This window comes from Cydia fagiglandana, chromosome 16 (assembly GCF_963556715.1).
Source record: "Cydia fagiglandana chromosome 16, ilCydFagi1.1, whole genome shotgun sequence".
NCBI lineage: Eukaryota > Metazoa > Arthropoda > Insecta > Lepidoptera > Tortricidae > Cydia > Cydia fagiglandana.
This window is the reverse complement of record NC_085947.1, coordinates 6,495,100-6,511,603: the sequence shown is the minus strand read 5'-3', so window position 1 is coordinate 6,511,603 and position 16,504 is coordinate 6,495,100. Positions and strand designations below refer to the sequence as shown.

The 16,504-nt window shown below is 37.5% G+C and overlaps 2 protein-coding genes across 8 annotated transcripts in view; one reads left to right on the top strand and one right to left on the bottom strand.

Moving 5' to 3' along the window:
- LOC134671828 (protein disabled) overlaps positions 1–11,048 on the bottom strand; it is a 48,654-nt gene extending 37,606 nt beyond the window's left edge. Inside the window, exons 1-5 of one of the 7 annotated variants that reach the window (XM_063529665.1) lie at positions 10,811–10,941; positions 8,109–8,196; positions 6,594–6,859; positions 3,981–4,121; positions 371–517 (exon numbers count right to left, since the gene is read on the bottom strand). In XM_063529665.1, coding sequence (XP_063385735.1) covers positions 371–517; positions 3,981–4,121; positions 6,594–6,859; positions 8,109–8,178 — 624 coding nt within the window. In that variant the 5' untranslated portion in view covers positions 8,179–8,196; positions 10,811–10,941. Of the gene's footprint in view, positions 1–370; positions 518–3,980; positions 4,122–4,308; positions 4,453–6,593; positions 6,860–6,975; positions 7,499–7,819; positions 7,915–8,108; positions 8,659–10,810 lie in introns of those variants that run through there. The other 6 variants (XM_063529666.1, XM_063529671.1, XM_063529667.1 and 3 more) reach the window with 6 other exon arrangements.
- Positions 11,049–12,103: 1,055 nt separating this feature from the next.
- Positions 12,104–15,762, top strand: LOC134672299 (N(6)-adenine-specific methyltransferase METTL4). Its single transcript, XM_063530192.1, has 6 exons — positions 12,104–12,326; positions 12,411–12,634; positions 13,251–13,379; positions 14,019–14,193; positions 14,721–14,883; positions 15,603–15,762. The coding sequence occupies exons 1-6, from the start codon at positions 12,123–12,125 to the stop codon at positions 15,740–15,742; spliced, it is 1,035 nt and encodes a 344-aa protein (XP_063386262.1). The 5' UTR covers positions 12,104–12,122; the 3' UTR covers positions 15,743–15,762.
- Positions 15,763–16,504: the final 742 nt, after the last annotated feature.

Below are 16,504 nucleotides of genomic sequence, written 5' to 3'. Positions count from 1 at the left end.
GAGACGTAGTCTAAATATACTTATTGATAGATGTCAAAAAGGTACAAGTAACACTTTGCAAAAACTAGGTTTTATGAAAAAAAGTAAAATTCCATTTTAAGTGACAAATTTACCAATAACATGAGGAATGGAATTTATTATTTTGCTTATATTTATATTTAAGTTTAGTTTTTAATTATTTATTAAAAACTAAACTTAAATATAAATTATGTTAATAAATCATGTTTTTCCAATAACATTTCCTTTTTATGTACAAATACATTCCACAAAATGAAAAAAAAATTTTTTTTGGCGAAATTGACCTAAACTCTTTTTTTTCCTTCTTTTGACCTCAGGACGCATTCCTCGTAAGCACCTTGTATGTAATTACCTTAGATTTAACATCGGTGATGGTGGACGTATGCCTCACTAGACTGCTGGTGACGGATTTCCCTTCGAGCTGCTGTTTCGCTAGCTCTATCTCTTTCTTCTTCAGCTCGAACACCACTTGGAACAGGTCCCTCATTGCTATGACTACCTGTGGGAGATAAATATTTGTTTAAAAAAAAAAGAAAAAAAAAATTGTTTAATGAGTTTAACAAACCAGTTAACGTTATACATATATGACCCATTTTTTATGGATATCTTAAAGTAATAACTTATCATTATAATTCCTTTCATATGACTCATATGAGTTTATACTTCTACCCGAAGCACAGAATAAATAATAGTACTACTAGGTACAGAAGCTTCACTCTCTAACAAAACGCGTCTATTACGACAGATATGACCGCAAGGTGGCGCAAGCGCGAGCAGGCGTCCGTTCCGTCGTGGTGCGCGGCAACTACTACTGCTAGACACCAAAATTGGTGTGGGCCGCATGTACTTGTAGCGACGCGACGAATCGCGGAGTGGGCCTGACCCAAGTATTAAGAATTATTGTACAGATTGAGGTAACTGTGTGACGATTATCAGCGAGACGCGAGCAGGGAAGCGCAAGTTATTTACATATGGATTATGAAATATAAAAGAAGCGCTGGTGGCCTAGCGGTAAGAGCGTGCGACTTACAATCCGGAGGTCGCGGGTTCAAACCCCGGCTCGTACCAATGAGTTTTTCGGAACTTATGTACGAAATATCATTATTTGATATTTACTAGTCGCTTTTCGATGAAGGAAAACATCGTGAGGAAACCGGACTAATCCCAATAAGGTCTAAATTCCCCTCTGGGTTGGAAGGTCAGATGGCAGTCGCTTTCGTAAAAACTAGTGCCTACGTCAAATTATGGGATTAGTTGTCAAGCGGACCCCAGGCTCCTATGTGAGCCTTAGCAAAATGCCGGGATAACGCGAGGAAGAAGGACGGATTATGAAATATAATCTCTCAAAAAACTTGTATGTAGAATCGGTGCAAATTATGTTTCGTCAACTATACCTAGGTGTAATAAGTATAGGTACCTAATACCGACGGTTTTAAATAACCGGCCTTGGATCGTCGCAGGACAAAAACTTATTATGATATAAAATAATACAGTCAAACGTAACCATGATGATGCGAATAAGAAAACTCATTGTAGTTATAACACGTATCAGAAATGATTCAAAGTCGAAAATTAATACTACACAGACATCAGTAATATCTGTGAGTAAACAACCATATCTAAGAAGGAACCTGTGTAGTATTTCCGTGTATTGATTTCTTTCAAATCAAAAGATTACAATACGAACGTGTATGTCTGCTATTTTGCCACTTAGCATATTCGTTCTAATTCGCGAAAAAGTCGACTTACGTATACTTAGGTACCAGTTCACGCTGTTATGTGCCAATTCGTATATTTTAGTGCAAGGACATTAATGTACACCGATAGTCAGTGTATACGTTGGTGTTTGTATGTATAATATACGTAATGCTTCAAACGTAAACAAACTATGAGACTTACTAACCGAAATGATTGCGTATGAGACTGCTTCATTAAAATTTCCTTTTAATATCTCATTACAAGTTTCAATACCTTCTAAAACATGATCATAATCTCATTGCCAATATGCTTAGAGTTTGTGCGGAAAGAGAAGAATCGTGGAATGTATTGGACTATTGGGCTCAATACATTCCACGACTTTTCTCTTTCCCAACAGACTCTATGATACACAAATGTGTGATTCTGATTTGGAATGACAGCCGCTGACGGTTACTTTAATTTCAATTGCTCATATCGCGTGGGTATTTCTTAATTAAGTGCTTCCTCATGTGGGATTCTGATACATATATATCATATGCATTTTCATGCACATCATTAATGAAGAATTTATCTCGAAGGTATAAGAATTATTTTTGAACAGCCGAGCGTTTGTTATTCCTAAAAGTACTGTTAATGTACTTGGTCTTTTTAACCTCGTTTGATCATATGATATCATAAGCTCACAAAAGGAAACTGTAATTAATTATCATATCCTTTGTTTTCTTAATGCAATTTTGCACAATTCATCTTGGCTTTGTACGTAGTTTCAACAAACTATCGGCAAAAAATTTAGGGTCCCCACCTTAAATACCTAGGTAATCAAGATAACACTGTAATTATGTAGCTGTCGATAAATTTACTAATTAATTCTTCTTTTCCGAAGCTGTTTATTTTTATAAAACACTGAAAGTCTGAATATGTTTTCCTACTATGGCACTGGTCCCACCGCGAGCTAGTAAGCTATGAGCTATCGGCTATAAACACGAACAAAAGATAAGCACTCCCGTGTAAATAAAAGAGACACGGCGATATTTATAGTTACTCGCCCAGCGGTGAGCTATAAATATCGCCGTGTCTCTTTTATTTAGCTCATAGCTTACTAGCTCGCGGTGGGACCAGTGCCTATATCTATGTTCCCTATGAATGTCCAATTCTCTTTCTACACTAGAAAGAACCTACTTACTTCTTTTAGATTGCTGGATACTTGAAAATATCATATTTAGTAACCTATTAAATATTAACTATAATAAGATTACCCGTAGTTATTTAGTTCTTGTATCGTAATGTACTATTATTTGATTTCCAAATAGCCTGCAAACTTCGTTATGATTGGTGCCATCGTGTACCAGGTGTCTTAATGTTGGACAGTTTAAACTTTTAGCTGCATTACCCAGACTTTGGCAAGTTACAAAGTGTACTTGCATATTTTATGCATGAAAGTTAATGAAACTTTGTGGTTAAAACACGAATTCTGATTATCGCAATTCGTACAATACAACTACCTAAATAGATAGTGCCCTATTCAAAAAATCGGGCGATAATAGTAAAATGTGGGTACCTACCTATTTTCCCAGCTATTCGATTTTCCCAATGTCTTGTATTATTTGGCATTGCTTTTGCCCATATGCCAACAGTCATTTCTTAAACTTTCTAATAGATGGGTGTAAAAATGAGTCATTCAGCCACTTAGTCTGATTAGTTAGTGTCCCTGCTTACAAAGGTACTTAGTGGAAATTCATGGGTTTAAACTCCAGTATAGGCATAGTTCTGGAAGCTTACTCTAATTGTGATAACAGGTTATGAATTTGATTTCATTTATAATAAAGTAGGTAAAGGTAAATATTGCTATCAAATAAAAATGAAATATTGAGATCGTAAATTATTTCGGGATTTACTAACATAACCAAGGAAACTATTAAATAATCCGCCAACATGAACATAATTTGGTAGGTATATAATGATCGATTTACACATTTACTACGGAATCTTAAAGCCTTTTAGCTAAGTAAAAAAAAAAGTTTCGACCCTACGCTGATTCACATATTGTAAATGTTCCTTTAAGTTAACGTCTCCGTAAGTGAGACAAAACAATAAACAAAGACAAACCACTTACTTTGATTAGCAGCTTTAGAAGAATCGGTGGCCGGTATCAGGTGTGCCGAATATGTAGCCGAACGCGCACGAGTCCGTCATGTCCCGAGCGAAGGAGATCTTGTGCACGGGATGGTGGTATAGCGAGTCCTGGGAAACAATGATAAACTTACTTGACTAGCAGCTTTATCAGTCTTGATGCCGAAGAATCGGTGGCCGGTATCAGGAGCGCCGAATATGTAGCCGAACGCGCGCGAGTCCGTCATGTCCTGTACGAAGGAGATCTTGTGCACGGGATGGTGGTATAGCGAGTCCTGGGAAACAATGATAAACTTACTTGACTAGCAGCTTTATCAGTCTTGATGCCGAAGAACCGGTGGCTGGTATCAGGAGCGCCGAATATGTAGCCGAACGCGCACGAGTCCGCCATGTCCCGAGCGAAGGAGATCTTGTGCACGGGATGGTGATATAGCGAGTCCTGGGAAACAATGATAAACTTACTTGACTAGCAGCTTTATCAGTCTTGATGCCAAAGAACCGGTGGCCGGTATCAGGAGCGCCGAATATGTAGCCGAACGCGCGCGAGTCCGTCATGTCCTGCGCGATGAAGGAGATCTTGTGCACGGGATGGTGATATAGCGAGTCCTGGGGAAACAATGGAAAGTTATTATTACACTGAATCGAAGTCGGAAAGTACATACTAAGACTCTTAAGTCAGAACGTCGCTGTAATATTGGATAATATTGACTTATTGGATACATACCTACTAGTTATATTTACTGTAGCATTCTTTTATAATACTTTTAGCTTAACCTGGCGCGAAACACTTATTTCATATATTTTCAATTTGACCGATTGGCAAGCCTTCTTACACCTTCAAATCTTATGGGTAGGTACTTAGTATTTTCTCCGACATTGGGCGCATTTTTTAATTTTAACTGATCATTCGTAGACCTTATATGTTTGCAATAAGGTTGATGACTTGTCAGTCAACTATCATGCACTTTTTGTTATTTTGTTAAACATATCTTTTTGCCCTAACGCAGTAGCGGTTAATCACACGCGTAGGCGGTTTGGTAAAGCGGCTTGCCGCTTGATACAGCGGTTAGGTAGTTTTAAAAGTCGACCATTGCATCAATTTAGCGTGACAGACACATTTTTCTAGATTCAATTGAGGAATTGAAGAAGAATGTATTCGGCTGTTTCTTCCATACACACTTTTTACAAGGGACTATCTGTTATACCTAGATAGATGAAAGAGGTACAGTATTGTATAGTGTACTTTGTTGACACGGACGAAAGGACGTTATAGTTCCCGGCAATGGCGACGTTCAGCTTCAGTTTTGCGAGTTCAGTACATAAAAATTACATAATGAATACATACAAAAATAATCAATACACATAGAAGATTAATCTTCGCATCGGTAAGTAGCATGGCTAAACACTTAAAGTCCACGAGTCCATAGTACAGTCACCACACGGGATTGTTATGCCATTTAGGGTTCTTGCTAAATTGGAAATTCTATAGTGTAAGTATTGAACAACCAATTTAGCTAGGACCCTAAATGGCGCAACAATCGCGGGGCGTGTTGGTACCTAATTACCTATTACTTGCCTAAACAAGTAAACAAACTATCTATATTTATATAGTTTAATGGCGTAGTTCTTATTGTAATTAGCGAACAAGCATCGTAGATTTATATTGGTCTGGTCAGGTCAATGGTCGAATTCATATTTAGTCACCGAACGTCCTAATGGCTAATCGTTGAAATGCAATTTTGTACTTAGTCGTAATTATCATTGATGAAGACTTCAATTTGGTATAGTGGCGGTTAAGAGGTTAATAAACTCATATTTGTTATTTCTATCATTGAACATGTGTGCAAAAATATAACACATGTATGTATGAATTTGAAGGAGAATTACAATAGATCCAGATGATGACTATTGAGGATCGCCATAGCCCAAAAAGACTGGCGTTGAATTATTTAGTAAAAAAATGAAAATCCCTTTTTTTGCGGGTACGGTTTTCTGCAGGATCCCGCTAATACGCGTGCAGTTATAGTGCGTAGCTTTCAAATAGAGCCCGATGGCTAAACCTATTGTCTATTGTTAAGTAAAACCGCACGTGCTACTTACCTGCAAAAAAGGGTCTTCTTTATTCTATTTGGCATCTGACCGCGGGCTATTCCAACGCTCAAAAAACCAGTGTAGGTGCGCTCTCCGATAACGCGCCTTTGTTACGCATCTCGATGACACATTTTAGACTGGTTCTGTAGCGTTCGACTCGCCGGCACTCAGTAACCGAAGTACGTATTTTTTATGCAGGTGGTTGTGGCACGTGGCACGAGCGGTTTTACTTAACAATAGACAATAGGATTAGCCATCGGGCTCTATTTGAAAGCTACGCACTATACTATATTAGCACGTATACTACTAAAACGGGATTATGCAGAAAACCGTAGGTACTCGCAAAAATCGGGATGTTCAGTGGGAAAGAGCCCTTAGAATGGGTTTCAAGAGCAGGACCTTCCATTTGTATCGCTATATTATTATAAGGTGAACCTACTAGTGCTCGACGCGGTCCCAGGACATATCATCTGGAAACTTAAGTCATTGTCAATAGAGGTGACAGCAAAGTGTCATCTATTGGGTAGTAGCATGTCGAGCAAAATGGTTACTGAGTGGGACCCACGGAAGACAATAGACGGTGCAGGCCGGAGTTTAGGCAGACCGAAAACGAGCACTAGTACGTTTACCTTAGTTAAAGAAAACAAGTAACTCACGCCAGTCTTATCATCCCGGAGCCTCAGGCCGTCAATGGCGACGTGGACCTGTATCCTCTGCTTGTGCTCGCCCGCCGCCCGGATCGCCATCTTCAGGTCCGCCAGCGCCTCCTGACACATCCTGTCCCCCCGCGCCTCCGGCACTTCCAACACTCCGATCAGCTTCGCCCGGAACGACACCCCCTCGCCCAGGAAACGGCCTGGCTCGTTCTTGTCTGCACAACGCGTTTTCCATTTTTGAAATCCGTACCCGTTCCTCAAATTGTCTAAAGCGAGCGCCATTTGTTTTAAAAGTTCATTCACTTGTCTTTAATGCCGATGCAAGCTAGGTTTAAAAAGCAACACGTAACACACAAAAACAACTTAAAATAGCTGCAGCTACCTTTTGCGAATAAGTTTTTGAGTTCTAGCTTTAGCGACATTGTTTTTTGTTTAAACAAAGCTACGCGAGTGGAGTGCAAAATAAAAGTGAGCTTGTCCTATTTCTGTCCCTGTTTACCGTGCATCATTCCCGTTAAATTGAATTTCCTGTTTTTAAATTTAGAATCGGGACTCGCCGGGACCTCTCGTTACACGATACCACCATTAGGTGCAAAACAAAACTATGAAGTAATCGACAAAGCAAAGAAGTGGAACTACATAAGGATATGGCGTTATAGTCTAGAAATAGTTATTATTTGCGCAAGAGCATGCTTTGTTAACTCGTTATTTACACCTACGTGTTTAGTATTGTAACAATTGTAATAAGCCGCGTAACTCAGATGCCATTAGTAGCACTAACGTGTAACTGTAAACTCTATAATGTTATTCTACACTACCTAGACAATTACAATCATTTGTTCCATTTGACAGTATCATATTTGCAGAGGAAACAAGCAAACAGTTGTCATATGCATTATCTCCTCTCTTGATAACACTTCTTTGAAAGAAGATAAGTATATCTAATGTCTTATGTGCACAAAGTTATCATAATATATGCTCTACCTACATTGGTGTTAGCATAAGATCTATTGCTTAAAAAAATGCAAAACTATGTGAGTTAATGAACGCTAGCTGTAAGTGTTTTCATTCGGAAAACCAAACTTCAACGAACACAATCTGTGGGATTACTCCTGATCAGCTGGTCGATCAGCTGTCCCTGACCAAGCGTTAGACGAAGAGGCGGACAGTCGGACAGAACACCATGCGAACACACAACGAAGCACGATAGTGACACAAGTACTTACCGAACTGCCTCAAGAGATGCTGGAAATGACACACCTGCATATTGCCCTTACTAAACGTACTAGTTACTTCGCCGCCGCTCGCCGCCTCAGAATCTCTGTCCAAATGAGGGATTCACTAATTATGACATGAGCATAACTCGGAACGCTTAGGGTGAATAGCTTCCATGCTTACAACATACAACGCAAAATATAAGGAAAGCTTATGTGATCGAATTAACATTTAGCCGCTATCTAATAACACCGTTTAAATAAAAAGATAGAGCTGAAGCGAGATAAACAATGCACTCACATTTGCAAGGGCTGGTTTTCTTACGGAGAGTTTGCATTGGAAAGTCAGTCGGTAGCTTGTGATTGAACATCGGTAGTTCTTTAGATCACTGAAATGCAAGCACCACTGTAATGCACTCCACGCGGACGTTGTATTTTATTGGAGGATTCGCTACGTGATTTATTGATTTTTATAAAGTCGGACGCGTTTTACGACGATTTTGACGCGGTATCTACTTTCCACTACGAACTATCCCTTTTTCGCGCGAGTTTATATTTTTTAGTTGGAGTATTCGTATATTTAGTGTTTATGAATTTAGTGAGTTATCTAGGGGCGCGATGGCCGGCACACGGGCGAGGGTCACGCACACTAGCGCGCAGCGAGGGGTGCGCACTAACACAGAGCAACCCTTGATCAATATTCGTACCCTACTATGCAACTTTTATGGTTCCCTTCGTTTGACGTGCGATGTTTCATGTTTATGAAAAGCTTCGTTTTGAATAAGGATTCCTACTCGATTATATTTGCAGTTATATAATTGTTTAAAAAATTGCCACAGGAAAAATAGACATGGAAAAATAAAGGACAATGTTGCTGTTAAACTAAATTCCTATTGGAAATTTGAAATTCTAATATGATTCTTAGTTAATTTTAAACACATAGGTACATTTGTTTTTATGTAGACCAAACTTATACACAAGTAGAGTAAGAAAAAAGGGGTATTCACCCTTCATCGAAGTTCATATGCAATGGGTGGGGAACACTTTCTATAAGCTAACTTTCATAGTATACATATGTTATAATAAAATACGGCTAGTTCCATGTTAAATAAAAAATACATTCATCCATTCATTCATTCATTATGACATAGTTTATCTATGCTATCAATGCAGGAAATAATTATTAAATGTTATACTTCCCTATCAATAATCAGTTATGACAATGAATATAAACGATATGCCTTTTAATGGAACATAAAACAATAACTTCGTACTGTACTGTTCCACCCCCAAATGGCGAGCCAGCACTTCTAGTGGGGTGCAGTTAACCCTCCCAATACACAAAGGGGGTGCAATAGTAAAAAGTTAAAAACCCTTTAAATTTTATTATAGTTGTTGTGTTGTTGTTGTGTTTTGTGTATATATTGTATATTATTATTATTTAATGTGATTTGTAAATTTTTAATGTTAATTTTAGTAGAATATATTTAAATGTAATTTTATTAATGTTGTGTAATCTAAATATAAATAATGTAAAAATATGAGCAAAATTAGCTTGAAATAAATGAATTTTAATTTTAATTTAATTTATAACATTTCATGCATACAATACGGCCACTTGGGCACCAACATTTTTAAAGGAAACTTAACTTTATTATATTTAATTAAGATTGAATCTCCAGTAATTGCAGGCAGGCGGCGATAAGTGTTACAATAGCTTAAGTATATGTACTGTCGCATTATAGACTAGTTTTAGGGTATATGCATTGAAAGGCTTCACTTGCACTAAAGAGCAATAAAAACTAGGCACTTTGTATGGAATATTTAAATAAAGTGACCTATGTTCCTTGCTCTTTAGTGTAAAATACACACATATATGTTAGGATTCCCTTCAATCAGCCATTTAATTTAAGCAACATGATAACCCTTCCCTTTTTTAGATTTGACTATGATGCTTTCCTTTTTTTCTGATATACAATAAGGCCCAGTGTTGGCCGAACGTTAATTGCAATTGACCATTAACCATTACAAATTAAAACAGTTTACGGTTCAATTTTTAATGGTTAATGGTCAAAAATTGTCAATTGCATTAACGTTTCGGCCAACGCTAATAAGGCCCATTCACAAAACATGTTCTTAAAATTGGTTAACCAAGACTCCCAAACAGCCCCAATGTTACCTATAACGGCTATAACTTTACATATAAAAGCCCATTCCATTTTTGTAGATTGTAATATAATTCCCTAGACTTCCATTTAGCATAGTTAATACATTCCAGAGAGTATAATAAGCATAGTTATTATGCAATGTGGTAAATATAGGTAATGCATATATGTCACAGTTTAAAGTCCAGGGTTGAGAATGATGTCAATGGCTGATAAATAGCTCCATTAATAAACAGTCATGGCTTGTCTAACATTGATGTGGAAGTGACATAATATTTTTATTTTTCTATTACTTATAAAACAAATACTAACTTTACAATCAAATCAACAATTATAAAAAAATAGCTGATTATTTACTTAAATTTTATCGTAAATGATCAGCAATTTTTTTATATGTAAAATGTATCTTATATTTATTAACTTATTATATTAATTAATTTATGATTTAATCAATTAAGTATGTAAGTATATATGTTTGTTAGGTAAGTATATCATTTTATATTAGGATGGCCCTAGCCAAAGACCTTAAAGGGGGCGAGTGAAAAATTTAATATTTGGTGGTTTCTGTACATTTAATAAAAAAAATAGTTTTTAAAAGGGATGGTATGTTATTTTGTTCAAATGATATGCCATTTAAGCTAAAATAATTAATATTTAAAAAGTATCTAACGGTGGCCTAGTCTAGTAGTCTGTACATAGAGAAGTATAACTAATATTTATATCTTTAGTTAGTATAACTAAAAATATGAGTTGTTTTGATTCTAAATAAATATAATGAACACAAATCGTTAATAAAATTTTAGTGTAAACCAAAATACTTAACGAGTCCTTTCCTTACCTTTAGGTGTCGTCATTCCAATTTTCTTAACGAATTATCAACTCTAGTGTAGCTTTATTTACTGTATAGCTTATAAAAAAATTACGTTTCAAGCTTATAACCGGTTGTTTATTATACTTGTACACTTCGCAAAATTCACGTCGTGTGATTACTTATTTTTATCACTAATTGTTTTGATGTGATGCAGGGGAATAATTGTTCATTAATATTTTATTCTATAAGTAAACACTGTTTTCATTATCACGTTAAAAGTATAAAATATAATTTAAATAAAATTAAAAACTTAGACGAAGATACGTCATGTCGGCCGAAAAATTTAAATGACATGCATAGTGATGGGAACTCCAAGAAATAATATCTAATATCGACAACATTGAGGGCGACAATGAGAATCGTTTAAAATTAAACAATATCTTATTTATAGAGTTAAAAGTAAGTACAGCTTGTTACAGCTTGTCAAAAAAGAGTAGAAATTAAAAAGTGGCAACACTGTAGTGTCGTCCCGTTTTCTTATATTTTATTGGTTTGAAAGGGACGACACTACGACGTTGCCATTTTTTAATTTCTACTCTTTTTTGCCAGGCTGTACCCTAATGTAAGCAATTAAAATTCCATATTTTTCTATCAATTTTAAAACTTTCTATCATCTATTAATAATTTATCAAATAATATTAATGAATGTTTGCTAACTATCCAGACTAGAGCTGCTTTCAAGAGGGTAATTAATGTGGAAATATTAAGTGCCAAGTCGGCTACATCTACATGTCCATGATTAAAGTTCAGTAACACTTCTCGACTATCAGCTCTCACAGCACTGTTGCTCTTGAGCCATCTTACATAGGTATCGCTATTTTTGCGGGTAAGTACATCTTGTGGGGGTGAGTCACCCATCTGCCGCAATGCAGACTAATGAGGCAGTCGTCTGGTTTTATATAGGCCAGTATTTACTCCATTGCTTCTATCTAATAACCTATTTGATTTTAGATTCCATCAACTTTCTATAGTACTTACACCATGGTGAGTGGCAGGTACTGTTTTTGGTAATATTGTTTTAGTAGACTCTTATCGATAAGAATATGCATGCCACAACACTACTAGTTTGTCAAGCTATTCCAGACAAAGTTTATATCGCTGTTACGAATACACTCTGTGTTACGAATTTGGCACTGACAGTATTTTGACAGTGAGTTTGAGTTGTTGGTCCAAATTATGGTCCAATTTCTTGAACGCCAGCCATACGCCGGCAGTATTTTAATATTTTATTTAATTTCTGACTAATACTAATTGAAGCACTGATCACACTGATGAAATAATGAGTGTTCAATACCAAAATAACTGTAATATATTAGTACATCACAGTGGATACGTTAATAATATATATAGCAAGGTTTGTTCCAGCGATGAAAGTAATGCTTTCAAAATTAACCAGTGTTTGTTCGATATAATTATTGACAAAGAACATAAAGAAGTACCTAATAAAAAAAGAAAACTACAAAAACAAGAATTAAATGAAGAAGTACGTATGTATTAACCGTAGGATTATTAATGTTTAATAAAAGAATTCATACAAATTCACATTTGTAATATTATAAATTTTCAGTGTTTAAGAGTGAAAAATATGTACGAGCAATTTTTAAAGGAGCTACCACCAAAACTGCAGCAAAGTTCTGCAAAAAGCAGTACAAGTGAGGTGCGAGACTTAGCACAAAAGCTATTTGAAGCGACTGTGTTTGAACATAACGGCGTAAATGGTGGTAATAACTCTGATTCTGCACTTATATGTAGAATTAAAGAAAACGATTTCCTTGTACCTTCTAATTGTAGGTAAATATTATAAATATTGAATGCAAAATTTAAATTATCACTTTTTTAACTAAGCCCAAATTTGAGGACTAATCAAATTATTTTTACAAATATATTAATCTGTGTTTTGAAGTAGTCACACTACTATATATCGACACTTATCATTAACAGTGGCACAACTCAAAATGAAATGCTATTGCATTTAATATTCTATCTTTTACTGGTAAGATTTAAAATCGAATGGCATTTCATTTTGTTTTGTGTCACTATTCATGATAAGCAACAAATTATATATTTTATAAACTAAAATGGGTTCCGCCATGATGGGCTGGCCTAGGGGCTTGTGGCGCTAGTCTGGTTAGCTAAAGACGCTAGTCTAAATCTGACCTTCACCACTAAACATAGGCGTACCCACGGTGGGGCAAGGTGGGGCAGTTGCTCCACCCTGGTCTCTGACCATAAGCTAAGAATTCTGTTTCAACCGTACCCTGTTACAACGTACCCAGCCTCCCCTACTTCTGCCCCACCCCTTAAAAATGCTGCGTACGCCCATGCCACTAAAGGGCTTTGTAACTTTTTCTTTAATGTAGGACATCTATTTTAGTTTATAACTTTTCAACTGAGGTTTAATTTTCAGATTCTATTGTGGATGTGTGAAGGAGCAATGTGAAAAACTGAAAGGCAGTAAGTTTGACATAGTGGTGGCAGATCCCCCTTGGTGGAACAAATACATAAGGAGGCTGAAGCATGCTAATGACAAGCTCAGGTTTGGTGAAAATTCCTTTAAACAACATACCAGTACAATCACCCACACTTTCAACTGTACAGTCGCCATCAGATATATTGGAGCGGCCAAGGTGTTCACAAATATCTGAACACGCTTCTATTGTCAGGGTGTTAGAGCGTGTGTTCAGATATTATGAACACCTCGGCCGCTCCGATATATCTGATGGCGACTGTACATCTCTGGACCTTATGCCTTTTGTAATAAGGTCCACTGATGCACAGTTAAGAGTGTTGCTGTTTTACAGATGTAGTACATAATTGGTTGGCTTGGCTGGGATAACGCTAGGTATAAGAAGAAGTCAATTTTACATTTTTAAGTTTAATTGTGTCATACTGAAATTAAATCACACATTTGAAAGTAGCAAAGGCATATTTCTTAATCAAAAGTTTACAAATAGCAACGAACCAAAACTTCTAATACTTAACTTTTAAAATGAACCTCGTCATCATCACTATCATCATATCAGCCTGAGGACGTCCACTACTGGATAAAGGCCTGATAGGCCTCCTTCAGAGTGCCACAATGACCGGTCCTGCGCCACCCGCATCCAGCAGACTCCCGCGACCTTTACCAGGTCATCAGTCCACCTGCTTAACCTGATGCTGCTCCAATTTTCAGTTACTCCATGATGTACAATGAAGACATTGCGTCCATACCCGTGAGGAACCTGCTATCTCCAAACTGCCTTGTTGCCATGTGGTGCACAAATGCTCCAAGCAATATTGCTGCTGTTAAAGAGTTGATATTCCCTCAATGGGGTGTGGAGTATTTGACTACTTGGTACTGGTTGAAGGTAAGAAAATGTGTATCACTACACCTTATAAAACAAAGTCCCCGCCGCGTCTGTCTGTTTGTATGTTCGCGATAAACACAAAAAAAACTGATGAGATCTTCATGCGGTTTTCACCTATCAGTGGAGTGATTGTTGAGGAAGGTGTAGGTGTATTTGTTAACCCGTGCAAAGCCGGGGCGGGTTACTAGTAAAAGATACTTTGATAAAATGTAGGGGTGTGGGCTCTTCACCACTTACCCATAGATGACAGGAAAACCTGTTATATATGTGCAGTCAAGCGTGAGTGGAACTTAATGTACGGAACCCTTGGAACGCGAGTCCGACAAGCACTTGTCCGGTTTTGTTCTTAACTGTACAGCAAATAAAATAATTTAAATAAATTTTCTGTTACTGATGAAGTTGAAGTGACGTCACAAAGTTTGTGACTGTCATATTTTCTTGACCCCTCCCCCCGCCTTCCCGCCCTAAACGTGTGATGTAATTAATGGATGACCGCTTACTTTAAATATATTTTTTATCTTCCTCAGGTCACAACAAATATGGAACCGCTATGCGACTTCAGCTCTGGATGCAAGAAGCAACCTTATGAGCGGATTATATTGGGGAAAGTGGGAGATGTGACGGTGCCTGAGGACCAGTTAATCGTCAGCGTTCCGAGCGCTTTGCATTCGCACAAACCTCCATTATTAGGTAAATCAAACTTGATATTTTGTTTTGGCTCCTTTATAAAATGCAGCCTTTATAGGGTTCCGTACCCAAAGGATAAAACGGGGCCCTATTACTAAGACTCCGCTGTCCGTCCGTCCGTCCGTCTGTCACCGGGCTGTATCTCACGAACCGTGATAGCTAGACAGTTGAAATTTTCACAGATGATGTATTTCTGTTTCCGCTATAACAACAAATACTAAAAAGTACGAAACCCTCTGTGGGCGAGTCCGACTCGCACTTGTCCGGTTTTTGTGTCCTGTATGTTTAGCACTGGCCACATGCTTATAGCTTAGGGTGGTATCCCACCTGTTCAATGACATTGCGTTCACTCTCTCATGCAAAATGTGAGACGCAATACACATTGGACCAATATATTGGACAGATGGAATACCACCCTTAGCTAAACCGTCTGGGGCACTTTCGGCTTACCGGAGAGAATTGTATATTGAAGATAAAGTGCGGTTGATGTTTCCTTACTTGGATCGATTTTAGGAGAGTGATTTTGATTTGACTGACCGTAAAATATTTTGTTTTGGGATCCGATTTAAACCATGATGTTTCCAAATTATTCTGTTAAAATAAGCTCACCCGAAACATTTCTCCATTATAACTTTGTCTAAACTAAACAATGTACAAGTCACATCTTCACACCAAGAAAAATAAACCTTATCTTAACACACTAAAGTTCAATTTAATTTCAGAACTTCTCTCGCCATACGTGAAAACCAGCAATCCTCAAACACTGGAACTATTCGCGAGGTACCTCCTACCAAACACGACCAGCGTTGGCTTCGAGCCGCTAAAATGGCAGCACATATCACTGTATGAGAAAGTTAGTTGATGAATAAAAGAGAAAGGTAACATTTTGTTTTACTTTCGTCTCACTTCAAGCGGTGGTGCAGGTTGCGTCGTCAGCAGTTGCTACAGAGCCCAAGGCAAATTAACTGTAGTTTATCCTCTAATTAGGTCTAAATTTGCTGTTTTGCAATAGTCTAATAACTTAAGTACCTACCGCAGACGTTCTTGGCCGCTTAATGGCCTGTGCACACCGGCTGCGTGTGCGTGACGTGCACGTGCGCGTGCGGCGTTGTAGTATACAGATCCTTATGAGAGATGGCACACCGCTTGCGTGACGTGTGCGTGTGCGGCTCCAACATTTTAGCGCACGCACACGCGCACGTCACGCACACGCAAGCCGGTGTGGCTCGGCCTTAAAGGCTGCGTTTCCACCAGAGATGTGCAAGAATGCGTAGCGAGGGATGTGTTTTTAAAAACCAATAGAATCTTTTCATTTGTTTGTTGCGCACATCTCTGGTAGAAACGCAGCTTTAGGCTGCCCGCGTGATTTAGTAGTGTGACTTACCAGAGCTGGCAAGTATAGGTAGTAGGTATTACAGATTATAACTTTATTTTTCAATATTATAGTTCGTTTTTTTAGCATTAGAAAGAACATACAAGAAGGTAAGCGATCTTGACATGTCTTTTAGTTGAAAAACGCATTTTAAAATTCAAAAACTATTACTTATGAAAGCAGAAAAATATAAATGATTGTATTAGATTCATAATTGTTACATATTTGCCGTGACTTATTTTTAAAATGTGT